The sequence below is a fragment of the Macrobrachium rosenbergii genome, chromosome 58 (genome assembly GCF_040412425.1).
Source record: "Macrobrachium rosenbergii isolate ZJJX-2024 chromosome 58, ASM4041242v1, whole genome shotgun sequence".
In the NCBI taxonomy this organism is placed as follows: Eukaryota; Metazoa; Arthropoda; class Malacostraca; order Decapoda; family Palaemonidae; genus Macrobrachium; species Macrobrachium rosenbergii.
In genome coordinates, this window is record NC_089798.1 from 14,473,382 (window position 1) to 14,493,441 (window position 20,060).

General features: G+C 41.4%; 1 protein-coding gene across 12 annotated transcripts in view; it reads left to right on the forward strand.

The window, feature by feature from the left end:
* LOC136837314 (transcription elongation factor, mitochondrial) overlaps positions 1-20,060 on the forward strand; it is a 250,307-nt gene that overhangs the window by 214,155 nt on the left and 16,092 nt on the right. For all 12 annotated transcript variants that reach the window (XM_067102072.1, XM_067102067.1, XM_067102075.1 and 9 more), the window contains one exon: positions 7,082-7,189. In XM_067102072.1, the coding sequence (XP_066958173.1) occupies positions 7,082-7,189 (108 nt within the window). The remainder of the gene's footprint in view (positions 1-7,081; positions 7,190-20,060) is intronic.

Consider the following 20,060-nt stretch of genomic DNA (forward strand, 5'->3'; position numbering starts at 1 on the left):
CCTTATAAAACTTATCAATCATGAAAGAAAGCAGAATAAGTTCAGTAAAACAGGTGTGAGGTAAAATCAAAGGGCATCACTCCAATAACATTATAAAAGTCTAAGTATTTTTATTTCCCTGGTTCAAGCTCACTTCAATTACTTGAAGGAAAACTTCTCACATACCACTCTGTGGGTCAATGAATGAAACTCTATAATAATAATTTTAAATACAAAATTTTATTTATAAATTCAAAGATTATACATGACATTAACAGTCTCAGGGAAATTTATTATTACTTAAAAACAAAACAAAATTTGATTAAATCTGAATTAATCATCAGTCAAAATTAAATAAAAAATTAATATATTAATTAATCAAAAAATTATTCAAGTAAAATTTAAATTAAGTAACAAAATTTGATTGAAAGGAAATACAAGTAAATTAATTCCCAAGTGTTAAACAAAATAAAGCAATTAAATCAATCAAACAAAAATGTGGATACAAAAGACACAGAAATATACTCTGCAAAAAAGTAACTATCAAAAATGTAAAGCAAAGCATTAAGGCAATAGCAAGCACACCACATATATATATAAAAAATTCTTCAAAAGATAAAGCATAAAACATTCAACATGAAAAAAGCATTAAAAAGGGAAAAAGTAGAATAATTTCATATAATCACTGTAAATATTATTTTTAGTGCACTAAAAACCAATAATTATGTTACAATACCATGGTACCAATTTCTTCACTTTTTATCATGCACCGTTACGAACACTCAATAAAATACACAGTTCAGATGACTCAGACACATTTACTAAGGAATTAAACAGTTGAAGGTTATGAGTGACCATTGTCTACCAAAAATATCAATTACGTTACAACAGGACACACGAAGTCCCGAGAGAGAGAGAGAGAGAGAGAGAGAGAGAGAGAGAGAGAGAGAGAGAGAGAGAGAGAGAGAGAGAGAGAGAGAGAGAATCACAGCTCCTCCCCGCACGGATAATGGTCTCTCAATCAACTCCTCTGTATGGACGTCTATAGATGGCATGGCATGGCTGTCCATACGAGTGTGTGGACGAGTCTTAGACGAGATTTTTATTTTAAAAATTCTTTAAAAACGATAATTAGAGAGAAAGTGGAATTACTGTTAATCATAATATTTATTATTACATAGTTTCAGAACAGAAGAGTCTCTAGATACTATAATAAAATGAAAAGATATCGTCTCATGGAAAATTCCTGAATGATGTTGCGCAACTTACGTGATAGAATTTTCCACCCAACAGTGTTCTGATCGAGCCCCAATGGAATATGTTACTTCAGCAGTCTTGAATATTGACTAAACACAGGTCGTTTTTTTATAGAAAACAACCACCCTCTGTCTCTCTCTCCACCCATATATCATCCTTTTCATAGACCATACAGGGTTTAACCACTTTAACTTTAAGCTAACTCTCTATGGAATCTGTGCATCTGAACATAAAATCATACATTATACAACAATACACACATACACACAATGACTAAGGGGAGATTACTGCATTATGAAAATCACAGCATAAGAATATTATATATATAATATATATATATATATATATATATATATATGATATGTATATATATATATATATATATTATATATATATATATATATATATATATATATATATATATATATATATATATATATATATATATATATATATATATATATAATCGTCTTCTTTGTCTTCAGTCTTCAGCCTTTACTCATCTCTATATGGGGTTGCTGTTCCGTGTAAGCCTTCTCCACTTCTTCTATCTTGCGTATCCTGTTCTCTTAACCCTTTTTCCCTCATGTCATTTGCTACGTTATCTTTCCATCTGAATCTTGGCCTTTCCCTCCTCCTCCTCCCAGCCACCTCTGTGTCCATGACCCTTCGACACACATGATACTCCTCTCTCTGCATGACGTGACCAAACCACTGCAATCTTCTATACTGAATCTTCTTTAACACTTCTACCACTTTGATTGTCCCTTTAACATAATCGTTTCTGATTCAATCCTTTCTCGTGACTCCACACATCCATCTCAACATCCTCATCTCTGCCACTTCCAACTTCCTTTCTTGAGCCTTCTTTATTGACCACGTCTCAGCCCCATACACCATCACTGGTCTAACTACACTTTTATAAAACCACTTTTATAAAACCTTCCTTTTACTCTTGCGCTAATCCTCTTGTTGCACAATATTCCTGATGATCTCCTTTAATTCATCCAGGCACACTGTATCCTGTGGTTTATTTCTGAGTCCATGTCACCATCATCCATTACACAGGACCCAAGGTACTTGAAAGTGGTAACCCTCTTGATGTCGTCTAAACCTAATTTAACTGCACTCTGTTTTCCTTCCCCTCCCATCCACAGGTATTCTGTCTTAGCTCTGCTTATCCTTAAACCTCGATCTTCAAGTGTTTGTCTCCACATCTCTAGTTTATCTCCACCCCTTCTCTAGTCAGGTACACCAAAACAACATCATCAGCACACATCACACTCCATGTGACTTCTTCTCTGACATCTGATGTAATAACATCCATCACAAGATGTAGGGACTGAGAGTTGAACGTTGATGTAAACCAACTCTTACACTAAACTTTTCTGTTGTTCCCACAGTGCTCCTTACCTGAGTGGTAACCTCTGCATACATATCCTGGACTACTTTAATATACTTTTCTGAAACACTTCTCTCTCATACATCTCCACACTTCTTTCCTAGGTACCCGATCACATGCCTTCTCCAGATCAATAAATATTAGATGTAGCCCTCTCTGTCTTTCTGCATGTTTTTCCATTGCTTGCCTTAGTGCAAAAATTGCATATACTGTACCCTTTCCCAGCATAATATATATAATATTGTATATGTTTTATATATATACTGTATGTAATTATATATATATATATATATATATATATATATATATATATATATATATATATATATATATATATATATATATATATATATATAAAATTTATATTTCCAGTTACCTAGAAGTAGCTTTTAGTTTTCTGTAAAGGAAAACTATTGTGCCGACTTTGTCTGTTCGTCCACTCTTTATTCTCTCCGCCAACAGATCTTAGAAACTACTGAGGCTAGAGGGCTGTAAATTGATATGGTGATCATCCACCCTCCAATCATCAATTGTACCAAATTGCAGCTCTCTAGCCTCAGTAGTTTTTATTTTAGTTGAGGTTAAATTTAGCCATAATCGTGCTCCTGGCAACAATATACGATAGGCCACCACCGGGCCATGGTCAAAGTTTCTGGGACGTGGCTCATAAAGCATTATACCAAGACTATCAAAAGATAGATCTATTTTCGGTGGAATTGATTATACGCAGCAGCGGCTGTATAGAAAACTTGATTGCATCAAAGAAACTTTGACGCATTTTTTTCCTGGTTTACTTTTATAACTCCAACTTTGACCCTGCAGCTGTAACTCCAGTGGCTTGCACTTACCCCAGTTTTTACAAGAATCAAGTAGTTGGTGTTTACCCCAGTTTTGACGGGAATCAAGTGGCTGGTACTTACCCCAGTTTTGACAGGAATCAAGTGGATGGCACTTGTCCCAGTTTTGACAAGAATCAAGTGGATTGCATGTACCACTGTTTTAATGAGATTCATACTCACTGTGGTTATGCAGTTATTAACAGGAAATGTGTTACTGGTGTTTCCCCAGTTTTGATGGGAATGAAGAGGATGGAGTTTAACCCAGTTTTGATGGGAATCAAGTGGCCATCACTCACCCCAGTTTTGATGGGAACCAAATTGCTGGTGTTTATCATAGTTTTGACAGGAAACGAGTGGCTGGTGCTTATCCCAGGTTTAACAGGAATACAAGTGGCTGGTGCTTATCCCAGGTTTAACAGGAATCAAGTGGCTGGTGCTTATCACATTTTTGGTTGGAATCAAGTTGGTGGTTTTACTTCAATTTTGATGGAATCAAGAGGATGGCATTTTTCGCAGTTTTGAATGGATTCATGCTGACTAACTTTGGAGCCAGTTTTGATAGCATATGTGTTGATGGAGTCACTCCAGTTTGGACAGAAATCATCAAAAGTGATTACCCAAGTGTTGATAGGAATCATGTCAGTGCTGCCACCCCAGTTTTAGAGGGAAACATTTTGATGGGCCTTAACCTAATTTTAGTGGGAATCATATTCATAGTGCTTGCCACAGTTTTGACAGAAATCATGCTGATGGTGCTTATGCCAGTTTTGATGGGGAACTTGATGATGTTACCCAAATTTTGGCGGGAATCATGTTGATGCCTCTCACCTAACTTTTGATGGGAATCTTGTTAATGATGCAACCCAAGTCTTGAAGAGACTCATGTCGATAATGTTATCCAAATTTTGGTGGTAATTATTTCAAGAGCCCTTACCCCAGTTATGATGGGAATCATGTCAATGGCACTACCTGAGTTTGATGGGAATTGTCTATGGTGCTTACCCTTGTCGTGATGGGAATCATGTTGATGGCACTTACCCCTTAGGAAAAAATCATGTGAAGTTATACATGTATACCACATGTATTACATTCTTGCTTTTTTCTCAATGCCATTCATATATTATTGTATGGATAGGTGTGTTTTTCTTGCAGTAGCATCTGAACTTACCACACTTTAGGGGGTCTGGCCTTTCTGATATGTAACAAAGTCCGTTAAGTAATAAAGACCTTATATTGTAGCCTGCACTTGAATTTTTTTCCAGACACTATATAGCTAACAGTAGCACAAGTCCACTAAGTGGAGCTCCGTTAACATGCAGACTATGTGAATTCAGTATTGACAGAAATGTACAGTAAGCTAAAGAAAAATAATTTGCTAAACCCTGTCTCTATTGCCCTCTGGTTCATATGGCTTTTTAGTATGTCCTGGGAAATCATTTTAACACATGAAAATAATTCAAGGGGAGCAAATGTATGGCATACATACAGTATTTGTATAGTAACCCAAAGGTAAACACTAAATACAGCACACTTATCTCTCACTCTTTCTCATACATCTTTTCAGTACAACATCTTAGCAAATCATTTTAGTGCTTATCAAATCAAACATCTTGCTTTGCTACTGTAGATGGGGTGGTTTATACCCATTTGGCTCATGTGATTGGAAGTGAGCTTGTGCTGATACAGGTGTAGGTATCAACGGTTAAATGCTTAACTTCAGCAAGATTTTCAGTTGCTGAAACCAATGACAAGGCATGGTGTCTGGTGGTCGCTATTTAATCACTATTTCCTTCTTTGACATCCTCTTGAGTGTAGTAGATAAATGTGTAAAACAGTGATGCTGCATACACAGTGTACTTTTCTGTTGGTCTTACAAAGATAGGGATACAGGGTGACTTGATGGCAAGGGACTTGGATTCAGTAAGGTAGCAAACCTGAAGAAATCATCAGTCATACTCTGATGAAACAATTGACACTGTTACAGCTTTGGCCACCAATGGAATCCACAGGATGCTTTCAAACACCTTGTCATTGTTAGAATGATTAGTGAAGTCAGTGAGGTTGTTAAATACTTTTCTGAACTTGGCAAAACTGGGTTTGTTTAATGTATGGCCATTGTGTTGTCATTGCTAGAAGCATCCTGGGTATCAATTCTACCATTAGGAGCAGTGATCTCCTTGTCTGCATGTTATGGTATCTTTGTTCACCACCATCCATATCCACCCACACAGTTTTCATCCAGACTCTCATTTTAGATCTTCTTAGAGTGCCATTAGAGGTACACAGCCTTGGGTTACAGAAGTTAGATGGTAATATCCTCTCCAGCATTCATCCAATGCCATTCATGATCTTAGAGCAGAAATGATCCAAGTTGTGACCTAGTTGTAGATCAGTAATTTTGTGCAGTAGATGGGGAGTTTTTTCGATGGTGGTAATGTTGGAAATGCCTGTTACTACAGTAATACCTTGGCTTGTGGCTTGAACAAATGTGCAAGAGCGTTGTTGAGAATCAGGAAAATCTTCACCCAGTCTTGAGTACCAAGATATTCCATTTGATAACCTAATGCTTATTTGTAGAAACTTTTGAAGAAAGATAAGTAAAGATATTGATTGTGAACTAAGCCTTTAAAGAACAATGGCAAATCACTAGGAACATGTCCATTCCCCTTCCAAGACTGTGGTTTATTAGTATATCAATCAACACTTGTTTTAACTCATGTCTGTGAGGATTTTGGGCAAGAAAAGGAGCAAACATTGCATTTCAAGTTTTTTGCGAGACAAATACTTCTCCAGTTACAAATCTAAGTACTGGACTTCTTCTAAACTGAGTAGTACTTGTACAAGAAGTATCCAAAGGTATGCTGTGAATCATACGTACTGTATAGTAAGACCATGTTGAAGTTTGACCTGAAGAGTCAAGCTCCTTGACAACAATGGGGGCTTTGCAGCAGCTTTCACATCAGGAGCCCTTTTAGCTCTGTATTATGAACTATCACAAGAATAGAACTTTGGTGTTGGCACCAAATATATTTGTGCAGTTAAGCACATCAGACTTAATCAGGACATGACCTTTGCCCCACTCATTATGCTCTTGTGACAGCTTACTTGCTGGAAGCCTGAAGCTTGTCCTTGAGACTGGGAATATTATGCAGTATATCTTCAGAAACCCATTCTTAGCTTGAATGCATGCTTCATAAGTACTATACACATGAAAAAAAAGCAAGGTATAAGTTGCTGACCCCAAGCCATTCTAAGCTCTGGCCAGATTTCATGGTAGTCACCTGATTAGCAGGTACATAACCCAATTCACTGCTTATGACAGGATAAGCACATTGGTATCATAGATCTATATCAGTATTGTAATTCTCAATTTGATGGCATCCTTAATAGGTGTACATTAGAATTTTTAAGTATTTTCTATTTTTCATTGATAAAAATTTGTTAGTATTTTGAATTTCATGGATAACCGAACAGAGGAGTGTCTCTCTGTAACCTCTACTGGTCTAATTCTCAGCTAACAATAAATTTGTAGGTTTAGTACAGTATATATGTATAGAATGGAACAATGGACTTTTAAATTTTTTATATGTGAATGTCTTTGCAGATGAGAGGAATTCTGACTGCTCTACTAGATATAAGACAGGAAGGGAAAAAGGGAGGAAATTTGTTTTATTTGAGAGATATTCTAGTTTCAAAGTTATTCAATCTTAAGGTAAAGTGAAACTTGACATTGTTTGTTATAACTTATGTTTTGTCTGTACAGTATTTACGTAGTTTTGTATTTGTGATGTAAAGATACATTGTTATTCTAAATATTTTCTGGATTATTACAGTATGTGCTGTTCATGTCAAAATTAACCATTCACTCTAATCATAGCATCAAAAGCATTATTTTACAAGGTAACACTTTTGTGTTTCTTATTACATCTTCATAGATAATGATGTTCTATACTAATGTATATTTCTGATTCTAAATTATGATGAATGACAGTACAGTAGTCATATGATTATCTGCAATAGTAGACCCAACTATGGCTGTAAAATGGCAAGTGCATACCCTTACTCCCCTGCCTTGTCAATATTGGATTACTGTAAACACTAAATGTGCTTTTAAACAACAACCAACACACTTTAAACTGAAAACTTGATGCAAAAGGCAATTAGCTAGTACATTTTTCCATATTTGTAATGAAATATTCTGTATAAATACACTAGAAAAACTTTTATTTTCTCTTGTGTGCAACACACAATATGGTAGGTGTTTAAGGCTTTTCTGGGATCGACCTGTGTCGCTGAGTGAAATGTCCTTATATAGCACACATTTCTAGGTATAAATATTGCTAGATATACCAGAGAAAAAGCTATACAGCTAATAGGATGCCAGAGTTATTACCTCTGGGTCGATACATCCTTATAGGATGTCGGTATGTCATCTAGGAGCGAGTGGAAGCCACTACCACAGATGCTTAACCCAATAGATTCCTCCTCTCCAAAACCCCTCTACCTAAGAGGTGCCGATACAACGGTCCTTCACCACTTGCTACTACTAATTCTACCCATAATACATCCGCTTATAGCACGCTTTGTCAACAACACTCGTTTTTTGCGTGGTTTTATTCTGCATCTTTTCCCTTTTTGGATCATTTGTACCTCCATGATGGCTTCCATCGATCATCAGGCGGCGCATCTTCTTCCAGAAGATCAATTGAGTATTCAATTTTTTAATGAAATTGAGGCCTAGCCTAAGCTTTCCTTTATATGCTCTATGTAGGTGCATTTGTTAAATGCTGTTTTTATACCATTTCAGTTGATTATGTATCAGTATTCTTGAGTCTGATTTGGGTGGTGTTTTAATTTAGCCTACCTGACCAGTTTGGCTCAGCTGATTCTCGGAAGGTAGGCTAAGCTGGCCCCAGTCTTTCTTCCTTCTTTGGCCTATAGGCCTAAGTAGGTAAGGTTTTCTTGGGTGGCCTTCGTTCGGGTTTGGGTGCAGGCCCTTCCTCCCTGACCAGTTTGATTCTTCAAATCTCGGAAGGTGCGGTTTGGTGCTAGCGCTCTTTCCGTTCGTCATTTTTTATGTCTAGCCTACCTGACCAGGCGTTGACCTCGGAAGGTTAGGCTAGGCCATAGATATTATGGTTATCTTTTCGCCTTATTATGTTTATCTCACCCCCATTATATCAGACATTATTATCTTGGCTCTCCCTTTGGGGCATTTTAGAGCAAAGCTCATTTGCCCCTTCGGTTGAGATGACACCGTGGAAGGTGCCTAGGCACCTGACCTGTTGCTGTCGCCATATTTTTAGCTCCCGCTTCTCCGCCCGTTCCGCCATCCGGACTTGTTCGGCGGCTATCGTAGCTTCGCTTTAGCTCCTAGTTGGAACTATAGCTTGAGCGTGGTTGCCTTTTGTTTACAGCGGAATTGTAGAGGAGCTGTATTTTTATTTCTGCTCCTGCTTCTCTACCGTTCCGTCATCCGGACCCGTTCCGGCAGCTATCGTTAGCTCGCCTTAGCTCCTAGTAAGGACTATAGCTTGAGCGTCGTTGCTTTGTTTACGGCGGAATTGTAGAGGAGCCGGAATGAATATTGTTTATATTACTGTTATTATTACTGTAGTTTCTGTGAGCGGTGTTCAGTGAATCAGTCCCAAACCTTCGCTCCGGCGCCTACCCCTCTCTGGTTGTTGATTTCTGTGTGTGGTTAATTTTCATGACGCTCCGGCGTCATCAGAATTGCTTTCCGGCGTGATCTGCTTCACGTTTGGCCCACCTGTTTAGATCTCATTGGAGAGTTCCGCCGTAACCCCAGTTCTCAACTCCGGCGTAGAGAGGAATATTATAACTTTAAGTATTACTAGTTTAGCTGTTCCGGCGCTTATTTTAGATACTCATGTATCAATTCTTCTTATAGGTGGTGCATTGCCAGGAGCCAGGCTGTAATGCCTACCTACAACAACCCTGTGGCCACGTAGCATGCAGGTCGCATGCTGGCTGTGCAGTCGAGATCGATGATCATCTCGTCTGGCACCCAGATGGCTGCGATGTGTGCTACGCTCTCTACTCTGATGTGATTGATGATTCGGTACGTTAACCTTTATTTCACGCTCGATTGTTTCAAGCAACTCTAAGTATACTTGATAAAAGATAGCATCCTTGTCAATTCCTTTTATTGACATTGTATTTGATTACAGGTCCCTCGGTCCCGTCAAGCTTCGTCTCTGGCGACCTTGAAGATCTGGGTTGGCGGCTTCGGTCGCAACGTTGGTCAGGGGCGCCCCTATGTGCTGGCAGAGGACATTTGTAATATCCTCTACCCTAATGCTAGGGTCTCCGCAGCTGTAGCCCCCGAAGTGGCAGAGCCCCTGATCAACAAGATTAGACTGGAGACTCAGGTCTCACCGGAAGATCAAGAGCTGTGCGGTGAAGTGGCCGAGGAAGTGGCCAACATCAATCTGGACATCGAGCCGATGGCCATCGACCCAGAGGAGGAAGGTAGGGATGTAAGTGAGGCAGGTAAATCCATTAATCCATTGTCTCTTAGCTCACCTGCGTCTTCGTCTTCATCCTTTCAAGGATTCTCTAAGGTCTCCACCTTGGGGGCCTGTTCGGGGTCGGTGATCCCCAAGGTGAAGTCCTCGATGAAGACGAAGACTTTACCCAAATTGTTGAAACCCCCGAAAACTCCATCTGTACCAAGCTCCGCCAAGGTGTCATTGGCTCCCAAGCCTTCGACTTCCTCCCAGAAGGCTACTCCCCCTTCTAAGGGGTCGAGAGCGAAGTCAAGAAGGTCTAAAAAACCTGACTTTGACCCTGAAGCCTTCGCAGAGTCAATGATGAAAATGCTGTCTGAGCAGGTCACTTCTCAGTTCGAGGCAATGTCTCGCGATCTTGCCTCGAGCTTTGAGTCGTCAGGGAAGTATGTTCAATCCTTGGCGTAGAGACTGAAGACGCAAGAGGAGTCGCTTGCCGGACTGGTTAGTTCAGGTCCGGTACAGCAACGGAGTTATGCTATTCCAGACGCCTCTAAGCTGCCAGCTTATGAGGACTGTAACCCTTGGCGTCTCGCTTTCAATGCCCCCTTCGCTAATGGTAAATTAACCATCGAAGGCTGTGGCACCCGCCCCGTGGAAGATTACGAGTTCTTCCCAGCGGATCTTGTTTTTCCCTTCCTGGGGTATGCTCGTCTTTCCGAGGAAGCCCTGGTAAGGGAAGATAAGGTTCCCAAGGAGACTGTGATCTTTCCTAGGGACCAAGCGCAGTCGGCATGGGTTAGGATCCTATCTGACTGGGAGTGTATGAACACTAAATTGACCCCTCATAAAGGCTGTTTCACAATGTTTACTGTTAATGAGGATGTTCCAACTCCTTGCACCTCCAAAGTAGCGGAGTTAACCTTTCAGACGGAACCTACCTCTCTTCTCTTTCCAGCAGACTTAGAATGCTGGGCTGGGGCTCCGGAAACCTTCACTGTGGGTAAACTAGATCCGGAGTGCGCTTCGAATCTCTTCAGCGATCAGTTGCCCAGGATTCCGGAGTCTCTGATCAAAGCTGAGTATGAGGCTAGGTGCCGTCTCAGCAGGTCCATCAACTCCATCACCTCGGCGGAGTTGACATCTGCAGTATATAAGGACGAACCTGTGTTCAGGATCCTGACTAAATCACTTCTGGCCTCATTCCAGAGTGAGTTATTTGACTTTATAGTGGCAAGAAGGAACTGCCGAAAATTTGTTCTGGCTGACGCTACCATCCGTCATGAGCCGAACAAACTCATAAAATCCTCTATCTGGGGGACCAACCTCTTTCCCAAGGACATGGTGAACTCGGTGATTAGTGAGGCCTCAAGGGCCAATCAAAATCTCAGGATTCGTTGGGGATTTCCTTTCAAGAGGAAGTCTTCAGAGTTTTCGGGGCCCCAACCTAAAGGCAGGAAGAGAACTAGGAGGTTCCACCCTTACAAGGCACCCCAGACCCAGACAATTGTTCAGGCAGTTCCGGTAAGCCAAATTGCTCAGCCTTCCACCTCCAAGGGACATCCTCAATATGTTTTGCTGAACCAACCAGCCCACCATCCTGCTGGTTCAGCAACTTATGTCTCCTCCCCGGCCTTCAACCCTACCTATGAATCGCAGTCCTTTCAAAGCTACCGCCAATTCAGGGGCAATAGAGGTAGAGGAAGTTTTAGGTCCAGGCACGGTTCCAGACTCCAATCTAGAGGCAGAGGCTCAAGAGGAGGCAGGGATAATAAGCCCTCCACTAAGTAAGCCTCCTCAGGTAGGTGGGAGATTGTGCCTCTTCAGGGACCATTGGACATTCAGTCCATGGGCCCACAGTATTATTTCAAAGGGCCTAGGGTGGAGCTGGGTAAGGGGACCTCCTCCACTAGTCAGGTTCTATCAGACTCCAACACCGGATCTGTTAGACTATGCAAAAGACCTTCTTTTAAAGAAGGCAATAAAGAAAGTCAGGCATCTAAAATTTCAAGGACGCTTGTTCAGCGTGTCAAAGAAAGACTCAGACAAGAGAAGAGTGATTTTAGACCTATCAACTCTAAATTCTTACATTCAATGCGACAGGTTCCGTATGTTGACCGTCTCTCAGGTGCGGACCTTACTTCCCCGTGGGGCCGTCACCACCTCTATAGATCTTACAGACGCTTATTATCATGTGCCAATAGCAAGAAACTTCTCCCCTTATCTAGGGTTCAGACTGGGCAGACAGGCTTACTCGTTCAGGGTAATGCCCTTCGGGCTCAACATAGCACCCAGGATCTTCACCAAACTGGGAGAAGCCGTGGTACAGGAACTGAGATCTCAAGATATCAAACTCGTGGCTTATCTAGATGATTGGCTAATCTAGGCCTCCAGCGACTCCGAATGTCGGAAGTCGACCAAGATAGTCATTCAGTTCCTAGAGTATCTAGGTTTTCATATAAATACAAAGAAATCTCGTCTGACCCCAGCAGCCAAATTTCAGTGGCTGGGCATCCAGTGGGACTTAGGCACCCACAAACTTTCGATTCCCCAAGCAAAATGCAAAGAGATAGCCAAAGCAACAAGGCAGTTTCTCAAGTGCAAATGAGCCTCTCGTCGCACTCAAGAAAGAATCCTGGGTTCCCTTCAGTTTGCGTCAGTAACAGACCTTCTCCTCAAAGCAAAACTGAAGGACATAAATCGAGTGTGGCGGAGACGAGCAAATTGCAATTTCAGGGACAAAGTCTCCCTCATACCTCCAATCTTAAAGAAAAGACTTTGCCCTTGGACAAGGGCCAAGAGTCTTTCCAAATCAATTCCTTTACAATTCCCCCCTGCAGCCCTGATCATCCACACGGACGCATCTCTTACCGGTTGGGGGAGTTACTCACAATACAAGAAAGTTCAAGGAACCTGGTTGAATCCCTTTCGTCACTTCCACATAAACATTCTGGAAGCAATGGCAGTTTTCTTGACTCTGAAACGCTTACGTCCGGCCAGGAACATACATGTCAGATTAGTTCTGGACAGTGCAGTGATAGTTCATTGTCTGAACAGGGGAGGTTCCAAGACAAGCCACATAAATCACGTAATGGTAGCAGTCTTTTCATTAGCAATGAAAAATCATTGGCACTTGTCAGCCACACATCTGTCAGGAGTAAGGAACGTGATTGCAGATTCTCTGTCAAGAACGACTCCTCTGGAATCGGAATGGTCTCTAGACAAGAAATCCTTCAATTGGATTTGCCAACAGATTCCCAGGCTCCAGGTGGACCTGTTTGCCACGGAATCAAATCACAAACTCCCATGTTATATAGCTCCGAACCTGGACCCTCGGGCTTACGCTACAGACGCAATGTCAATAGACTGGAACAAATGGCAGAAAGTCTATCTATTTCCTCCAGTAAATCTTCTGTGGAAAGTTCTACACAAACTCAGGTCATTCAAAGGTCGAATAGCCTTAGTATAGTGCAGCAGATTGCTGTAAAAATCGTTCAGATAGTGAAACAAGCATGAAATTTGGCACAAACATTCCTAAGACTACGCTCTCTTAGAAAAGGGCGCTGGCCACCTGAAAATCCAAGATGGCGGCTATTTTTCAAAATGGCTGCCATCTATGTTGAGATTCACTGGTTTGGGAGCATCTATTGGATGGAATATGCCAGTTTTTTTTTAAACCTCGACTTTTAGGTTATAAAAATGTTCCATACCACACATTTTATTGAAAACCCTTACTAAATGAATTGTAACCAAGATGGCGTACAAAATGGTTGCCATAAAAGTTTTTTTCTATCCACAGCGCTAGCAGACATAGAGACCAACTGTTTTTATTTAATGGTATATTCATGTGATCAGACAGTTTAACTAATATGCTATTTTCAACTGAAATAGTAATGGTATGGTCACATACAACATTGTGTCTAAGACTGTAACCATAAAAAGAAAAGAAGAGAAATACGGACTAAACACAACCAATCTATGTATAGGTCTCTCAACCTACACCTTTGAAAAATTCGAGGATAAGAAGGTAGGCATAGCATGACACGTTGGATGCTCAAGCTAGATTATCTACTGAAGAGAGGCAATATTTATCTAGACTTCACATTTGCAAGTGCACAGAGCTGTGCAGGGAAGACCCAGCTTGTAGCACTTGCACCTTTCCCGACAGCCTGCTTTGCATCCACATTTGGTAAGCTGTTGGCAACTCTTGGCTAAGGGCGAGTTGGTTGTCAGAGGACTTGCCATGCTTCACCAGACTTTGCCATCCCCACTCAGCAGGGTTCTCTGGCTGTGGCTGACACTGGGTGGCCTGCCCCACACACATCCAGCCTGGTACGCAGCACGCTTGGTGTGTTGGAGGAGAGCTCCCTGGTTGGTGGAATGGCCTCATATGCCCTTTGTTTTCTGGCAAACATATCAAGTCTAGCCTCATCCACAGTGCCAGCAGTGCTGGATCTTTCATACATAAGTATGACAAACCTCTCAGGACCTTCAGGTCACTCTCTTCCACTCTGAGAGGGTAGTGACTCAGTTTGGAGAACACAGTGGAGGCCTCTGGAAAGATGTTCCATGTCTGCCAGGCGGTCTTCTTGCCCTTGCTCGGAAGGCTGACACTGTATCACAGCCTGTGAACGCATGGAAGAAGAGCATGCCATTCACCTTCTCCTGGCCCAGAGAGTTGCACAGGTCATGCACAGCAATCCAGCGCAGGCTCTGGCCTTGGCCAAATGCCACCCATAGCTTCTCTAGCCCTAGATTGTGGAGAGTGGAGAAAGCACTGACTGCAACGACAAGAACATCTGTGTCATTTGCTTTAACCGTGATGGTCTTGGCTCCATGTTCTGTGGCATATTTGGCATGGAGAAAGATGCGGGTGTCAGCTTCCTCATGAGAGCACTTTTCCAGTCCCTGAAGACTAGCCTCATGAGTGCTGAGGACAGCAGACCCTTTCGTGGCAATGACAACATTTGTGGCAGACATCTGGGCAACTTTGTCTGCCAGGAACTGGAACAACTCTGTCTTGTTGGCATCGTGTCTTAGGAAATTGCGCCAGTTGGATGGAATTGTGTTCTTGTCTGTCACCTTGCGCCTTCCTCCTTGACCACGTTGGAGCCTGGTCTCAGCTTTGAGGCTGGATGTATTGTATACATCAAATACAAGATGTGATGATGTGTACTTGCTGCTATAGGATTGTATCACAGGCAAGAAGTCGCAAAGTGCATAGCCCTCAAAGGTCTTTCCTTTCTTTGGTGGCAAGGCATGGACCAAAGCTGATCCATCTACAATGAGGACATCAGTCTTTGGTTCTTTGTCTTCTAGTGTAACATTGACTCTCCAGGACCGAGGTCAGCTGAGACTTCTGACATGTGTACAGCCTACCACCCTCACTAAGGGAAGCTGGGAATGTTTGATTCTCGTGCTGGAAGAATTCCTGCAGATCACATTCACGGCTCTGACAGGATATAAATAGCTTTGAGAAAAGCTGGCAATCCTCCTTCAGAAGTTTCTGCTTTGACTGTTCTACAGGAGCAGCTTCTTGCCTGAAGAAGTCAGTTCTGTTCTTCTTTATCGGCTCATAGAAGGAGACTGCATTGTTTGCCAAAGAGTCTGAAAACTTCTGAAATTTAGTGCGGCCTCTGTCAAGGTGTGTCTGTAGAAGTTCTGCTGAGCTGGGGTGGGCAATGTCTTTGTTGTCAATGGAATACAGATCCTGGCTCTCTTCCTGAAAAGGACTTCCCAAGTGTTGCAAAGCCAATGACAGCTTGCTGACTCTCTCAAGAATGTCTTCTGCGCATGAGGTGTTTGTTCATGGTGTGTTGTCTGCTCATTAGACTCCTTACTTTGAACCTCTGTTTCAGTATGCAGACACCAAGCCGGATGATCTCTGGGCCAGCCACCATCCATCTTCTGAGTGCTGACGGATCTTCAGTCAGCCCAATGGCTCCGCCATCAGCCTTTATAAAGGCATTGGTCTGCTCATGAGCTTGGTCAAGAGCCATTGCTGAGAACTGGCGACTGGTCTTGTGCACAACAAAGTTGCCAGCCTTGAACTCCTTGTGCAACTCTGGGTGTGAACTCTCTAGGTAAGCATGTCCCTGAGGTGAATAGGCAGCCAACGAGCATAGTTTGTATTATTGTTGGAAAAGAAGTAGGGTATCAGCTCATGCAATGCCTGGCAGTAGAGGACAAAATTGGCCTCACGGAAGGACCTGATCAGTAGGAATATCACAAGTTTCATAGACAACACCATGTGCCAGAAGTGGAAATGTGGACTCTGCTGTCTTCGAAGGTCACACCACTCCTCAAACTCTAATGCCTGCTCATTGTTGTTTGCTTTCTCAGCACAGTAGTCAGTGTATGCTGTCCTCAGGAGTTTGTACAAACTAGAGGCTGTAACCTGGTGCATCTGCCGTGTCCTGGTTACACTTGCAGCTGACAGGAAGGATTCTGCAGTTCCAGATGAAGCAACTCCTGCCTCCACCAGAGCTCCTGTCCAACCACTGCCATGAAGAAGAGTACCAAGCTGGTCTGGGGCTGTTAGAAAGCATTTGGGACACTAAACTAAACTATACTACAACTACTAGTCTAAGACTACAGGATTAGTAAAGCTGGATTAGCTGGCACTGAACCCCATGCTGAGTTACACAGCAGTGATGTCACCAGTGTGCCCTGGTTGTGTGCAGACATACACTCTTTTACATTTATTAATTTTCCTTCAAAATTGATGAGTTATTCGAAAGAGATGGCCTCATTAGGATCTAAAACCACAAAAACCAAGATCCATGCTTAAAACGATAATTGTTGAACGGGCATTATTTCTCATTATAATTATTGTTTCTACCTTTTCTTGGCAGCCATATAGCCCCATATTTAAAGGTAAACTGTACTGGGAAGCTACAGAAACATAATATTCACAAGAAATAGTATGGAAGAGCTTTACCATATTGCTAGAAGCAAATACATGCCATTCTAGTGAAAAATTAGCCAAAATCTGTCGATACTGGCCGCCATCTTGGAATTTGGCCATATTAAATTTTTTTGCGTGGCCAGCGCCCTTTTCTGATAGAAGGAACTTTAAAGAGCACTTGTGCAAAATTTCATGCTTGTTTCACTATCTGAACGATTCTTATGAAATATGCAATTATCTGCTGCACTAGTAGCCCCCAAGTGGCCGAAGAGCAACTGGTTTCCCCTTCTGTTAGAGCTGAAACTCAGAGCCTTGCAAATTCCTCATCCAATATTAACCCAAGTAGTGCAAACTCAGACTGTGTCAGCTTCCTCAGGAATGCTGAATGCCCTAACTTTATGGATTTCATGAAGTTTACGGCTCAGAAAAATGCTAATGTTGATCCTCTGAACACAATGTTTTTGGAATCAGATAAGAGAGAAACTACTCTTCGTCAGTATGATTCGGCAGTAAGAAAACTTGCTAACTTCCTGAAAGAATCAGACGTTCATACTATGACTACAAATCTCACGATCTCATTTTTTAAGGCCCTTTTTGACAAAGGTCTGGCGGCTAGTACCATTACTACAACTAAATCCGCCTTAAAGAAAGTATTCCAGTGGGGATTTAACATTGACCTAACGGATTCATATTTTTCATCTATTCCTAAAGTTTGTGCTCGTCTTAGACCAACAACCTGTCCTAAAATGGTCTCTTGGTTTTTAAATGACGTTTTAAAATTAGCCTCAGACACAAATAATGAATCTTGCTCTTATTCGACTCTTCTTAGAAAAACTCTGTTTTTAATTAGCCTGGCTTCAGGAGCTAGAATCTCTGAACTTTCAGCCCTTTCTAGAGAGTCGAATCATGTGGATTTCCTCCCATCAGGAGAGGTTCTACTCTCTCCGGATCAAATGTTTTTAGCCAAGAATGAAGACCCTCTAATTAGGTGGTCTCCCTGGAAGATTATACCTCTTCCGGAGGATCCTTCCCTATGTCCGGTGGTTACATTAAAAGCCTACCTTGAAAGGACCTCTCAGAGGTCTTCAGGTCCACTTTTTGTTAGAGAGAATGGTGGAACCATCTCCTTGAATGTTATTAGACAACAAATACTTTATTTTATTAAACAAGCCAACCCGGATTCAATCCCCCAGGTCCATGATATCCGGGCTGTAGCCACCTCAGTTAATTACTTCCAACATATGAATTTTGATGAAATTAAGAGATATACGGGCTGGAAATCCCCTAGAGTCTTTAAACGTCACTACCTTAAATCCTTGGAGGCTTTGAAATTTTCTGCTGTCGCTGCAGGGAACATTGTTTCCCCAGAGTCAGCCTAATATTATATTATTTTTGTATTTTGTAATTTTGTAATGTGTAATTGTAATTATATTTGTATTTTGCTTGCCCTACCAATTGGTATACCTCTCACCTACCTGCCTCGCTTGTATTCCTGTCCTTTCTACCTTGTTGACTGGGTTTGGGTTGCTTCACAATCCACTCCTGTCTTTGTTTTTACCATCCTTGTTGAAAAATTTTTTCACCAAATCTTGTTAATTTTAGGTGATGATTTCTAGTTTAACTGTTAAACGTGTTCTTGTAACTGCATTGTTTTGTATTGATTAGGGTAGTTAAAACTTATTTTGTACATATTTATATTTTTCTATTCTAATTTGGATAAGTAAAAAGCATATTCAAAATTAATTTTATTTCTCCTTAGTAAAATTTATATTTTGACAATTAATCCTTTTATGTTTACAAGCTTTTTGGTCAATTCTCTGCTACTATTTCACTCAGCGACACAGGTCGATCCCAGAAAAGGGATTTTGACAAAGGAAATATCTGTTTCTGGGTGAAGACCTGTGTCGCTCAGTGAACCCTCCCCTCTCTATATTTCCCACCCTAGGCTAGCCAAAAAGCTTGGGTGCTATTTTGGGATGGGGCATTATGGGTAGAATTAGTAGTAGCAAGTGGTGAAGGACCGTTGTATTGGCACCTCTTAGATAGAGGGGTTTTGGAGAGGAGGAGTCTATTGGGTTAAGCATCTGTGGTAGTGGCTTCCATTCCCTCCTAGATGACATACCGACATCCTATAAGGATGTATCGACCCAGAGGTAATAACTCTGGCATCCTATTAGCTGTATAGGTTTTTCTCTGGTATATCTAGCAATATTTATACCTAGAAATGTGTGCTATATAAGGACATTTCACTGAGCGACACAGGTCTTCACCCAGAAATAGATTTTTCCTTTGTCAAAATCCCTTATATACATACATTTTAAAAAATTTGAAAAAACTGCCACAGATGGTTGGCAATGCTGCATGGCCTCAATAAAGTGCTGGTAATGCTGCCTACAGTCAGACTGATTGGGAAAGATTTTTGGGGGTGGGGGAAGGCTTGTGATATTTCCATGGTGGGAGGGGCACTCAGATGGCTTGGTGCCACTGGAGAGGAGGGGCAATAAGGCTGTGTAGAGGAAGGCTCAGAGAAAGGGTTGTTTTGGAAGGTGGGTGGAGCTGGGGAGCAGTTTTAATGACTGGGAGGGGATGGGGATGCAGTGATGGATTGAAGAAGAGGGCTAGGTAGACCTGACTTGATAGAGCATGTTTGGTTTCGTGTTTTTATGTTTATGATACAGTAATTCACATTATTTTGAAGGATATGTACAGTAGTGATGTACGAGAGAGAGAGAGAGAGAGAGAGAGAGAGAGAGAGAGAGAGAAACAGTAACCGAAGTATGTTTGCATTGAGGTACAGTAAGACACACATCCTTTACTTTTTGATCTGTATTGTATGCTACAGTATTTTCTCGTTTATATTTTTAAAGTATTTTCTCACTTTTTACTCTTTCAGACCAAAAGATACATGCAAACATGTGCATAGGGTATGTATGTATGCACACACTCATTCCATGCCGTTGATGAACTTGGTACACCCTGTTTGGTTTTGTCTTGCCTACATATGAAATTTGCATTTTAAATATGTTTATGGTGATTACAGATGAAACATCAGCAGTGATAAAATATTCTCTCGTGTACTGTTATAACACTTGTGATAATCGTACTTACAGTCAATTATACTTTTAATGAAATATTGTACAGTAAATCAGGCAAAGCAAAAATATGGCAACGCGTGCCTACAGATGCACGCGCTCATTTGATGGCGT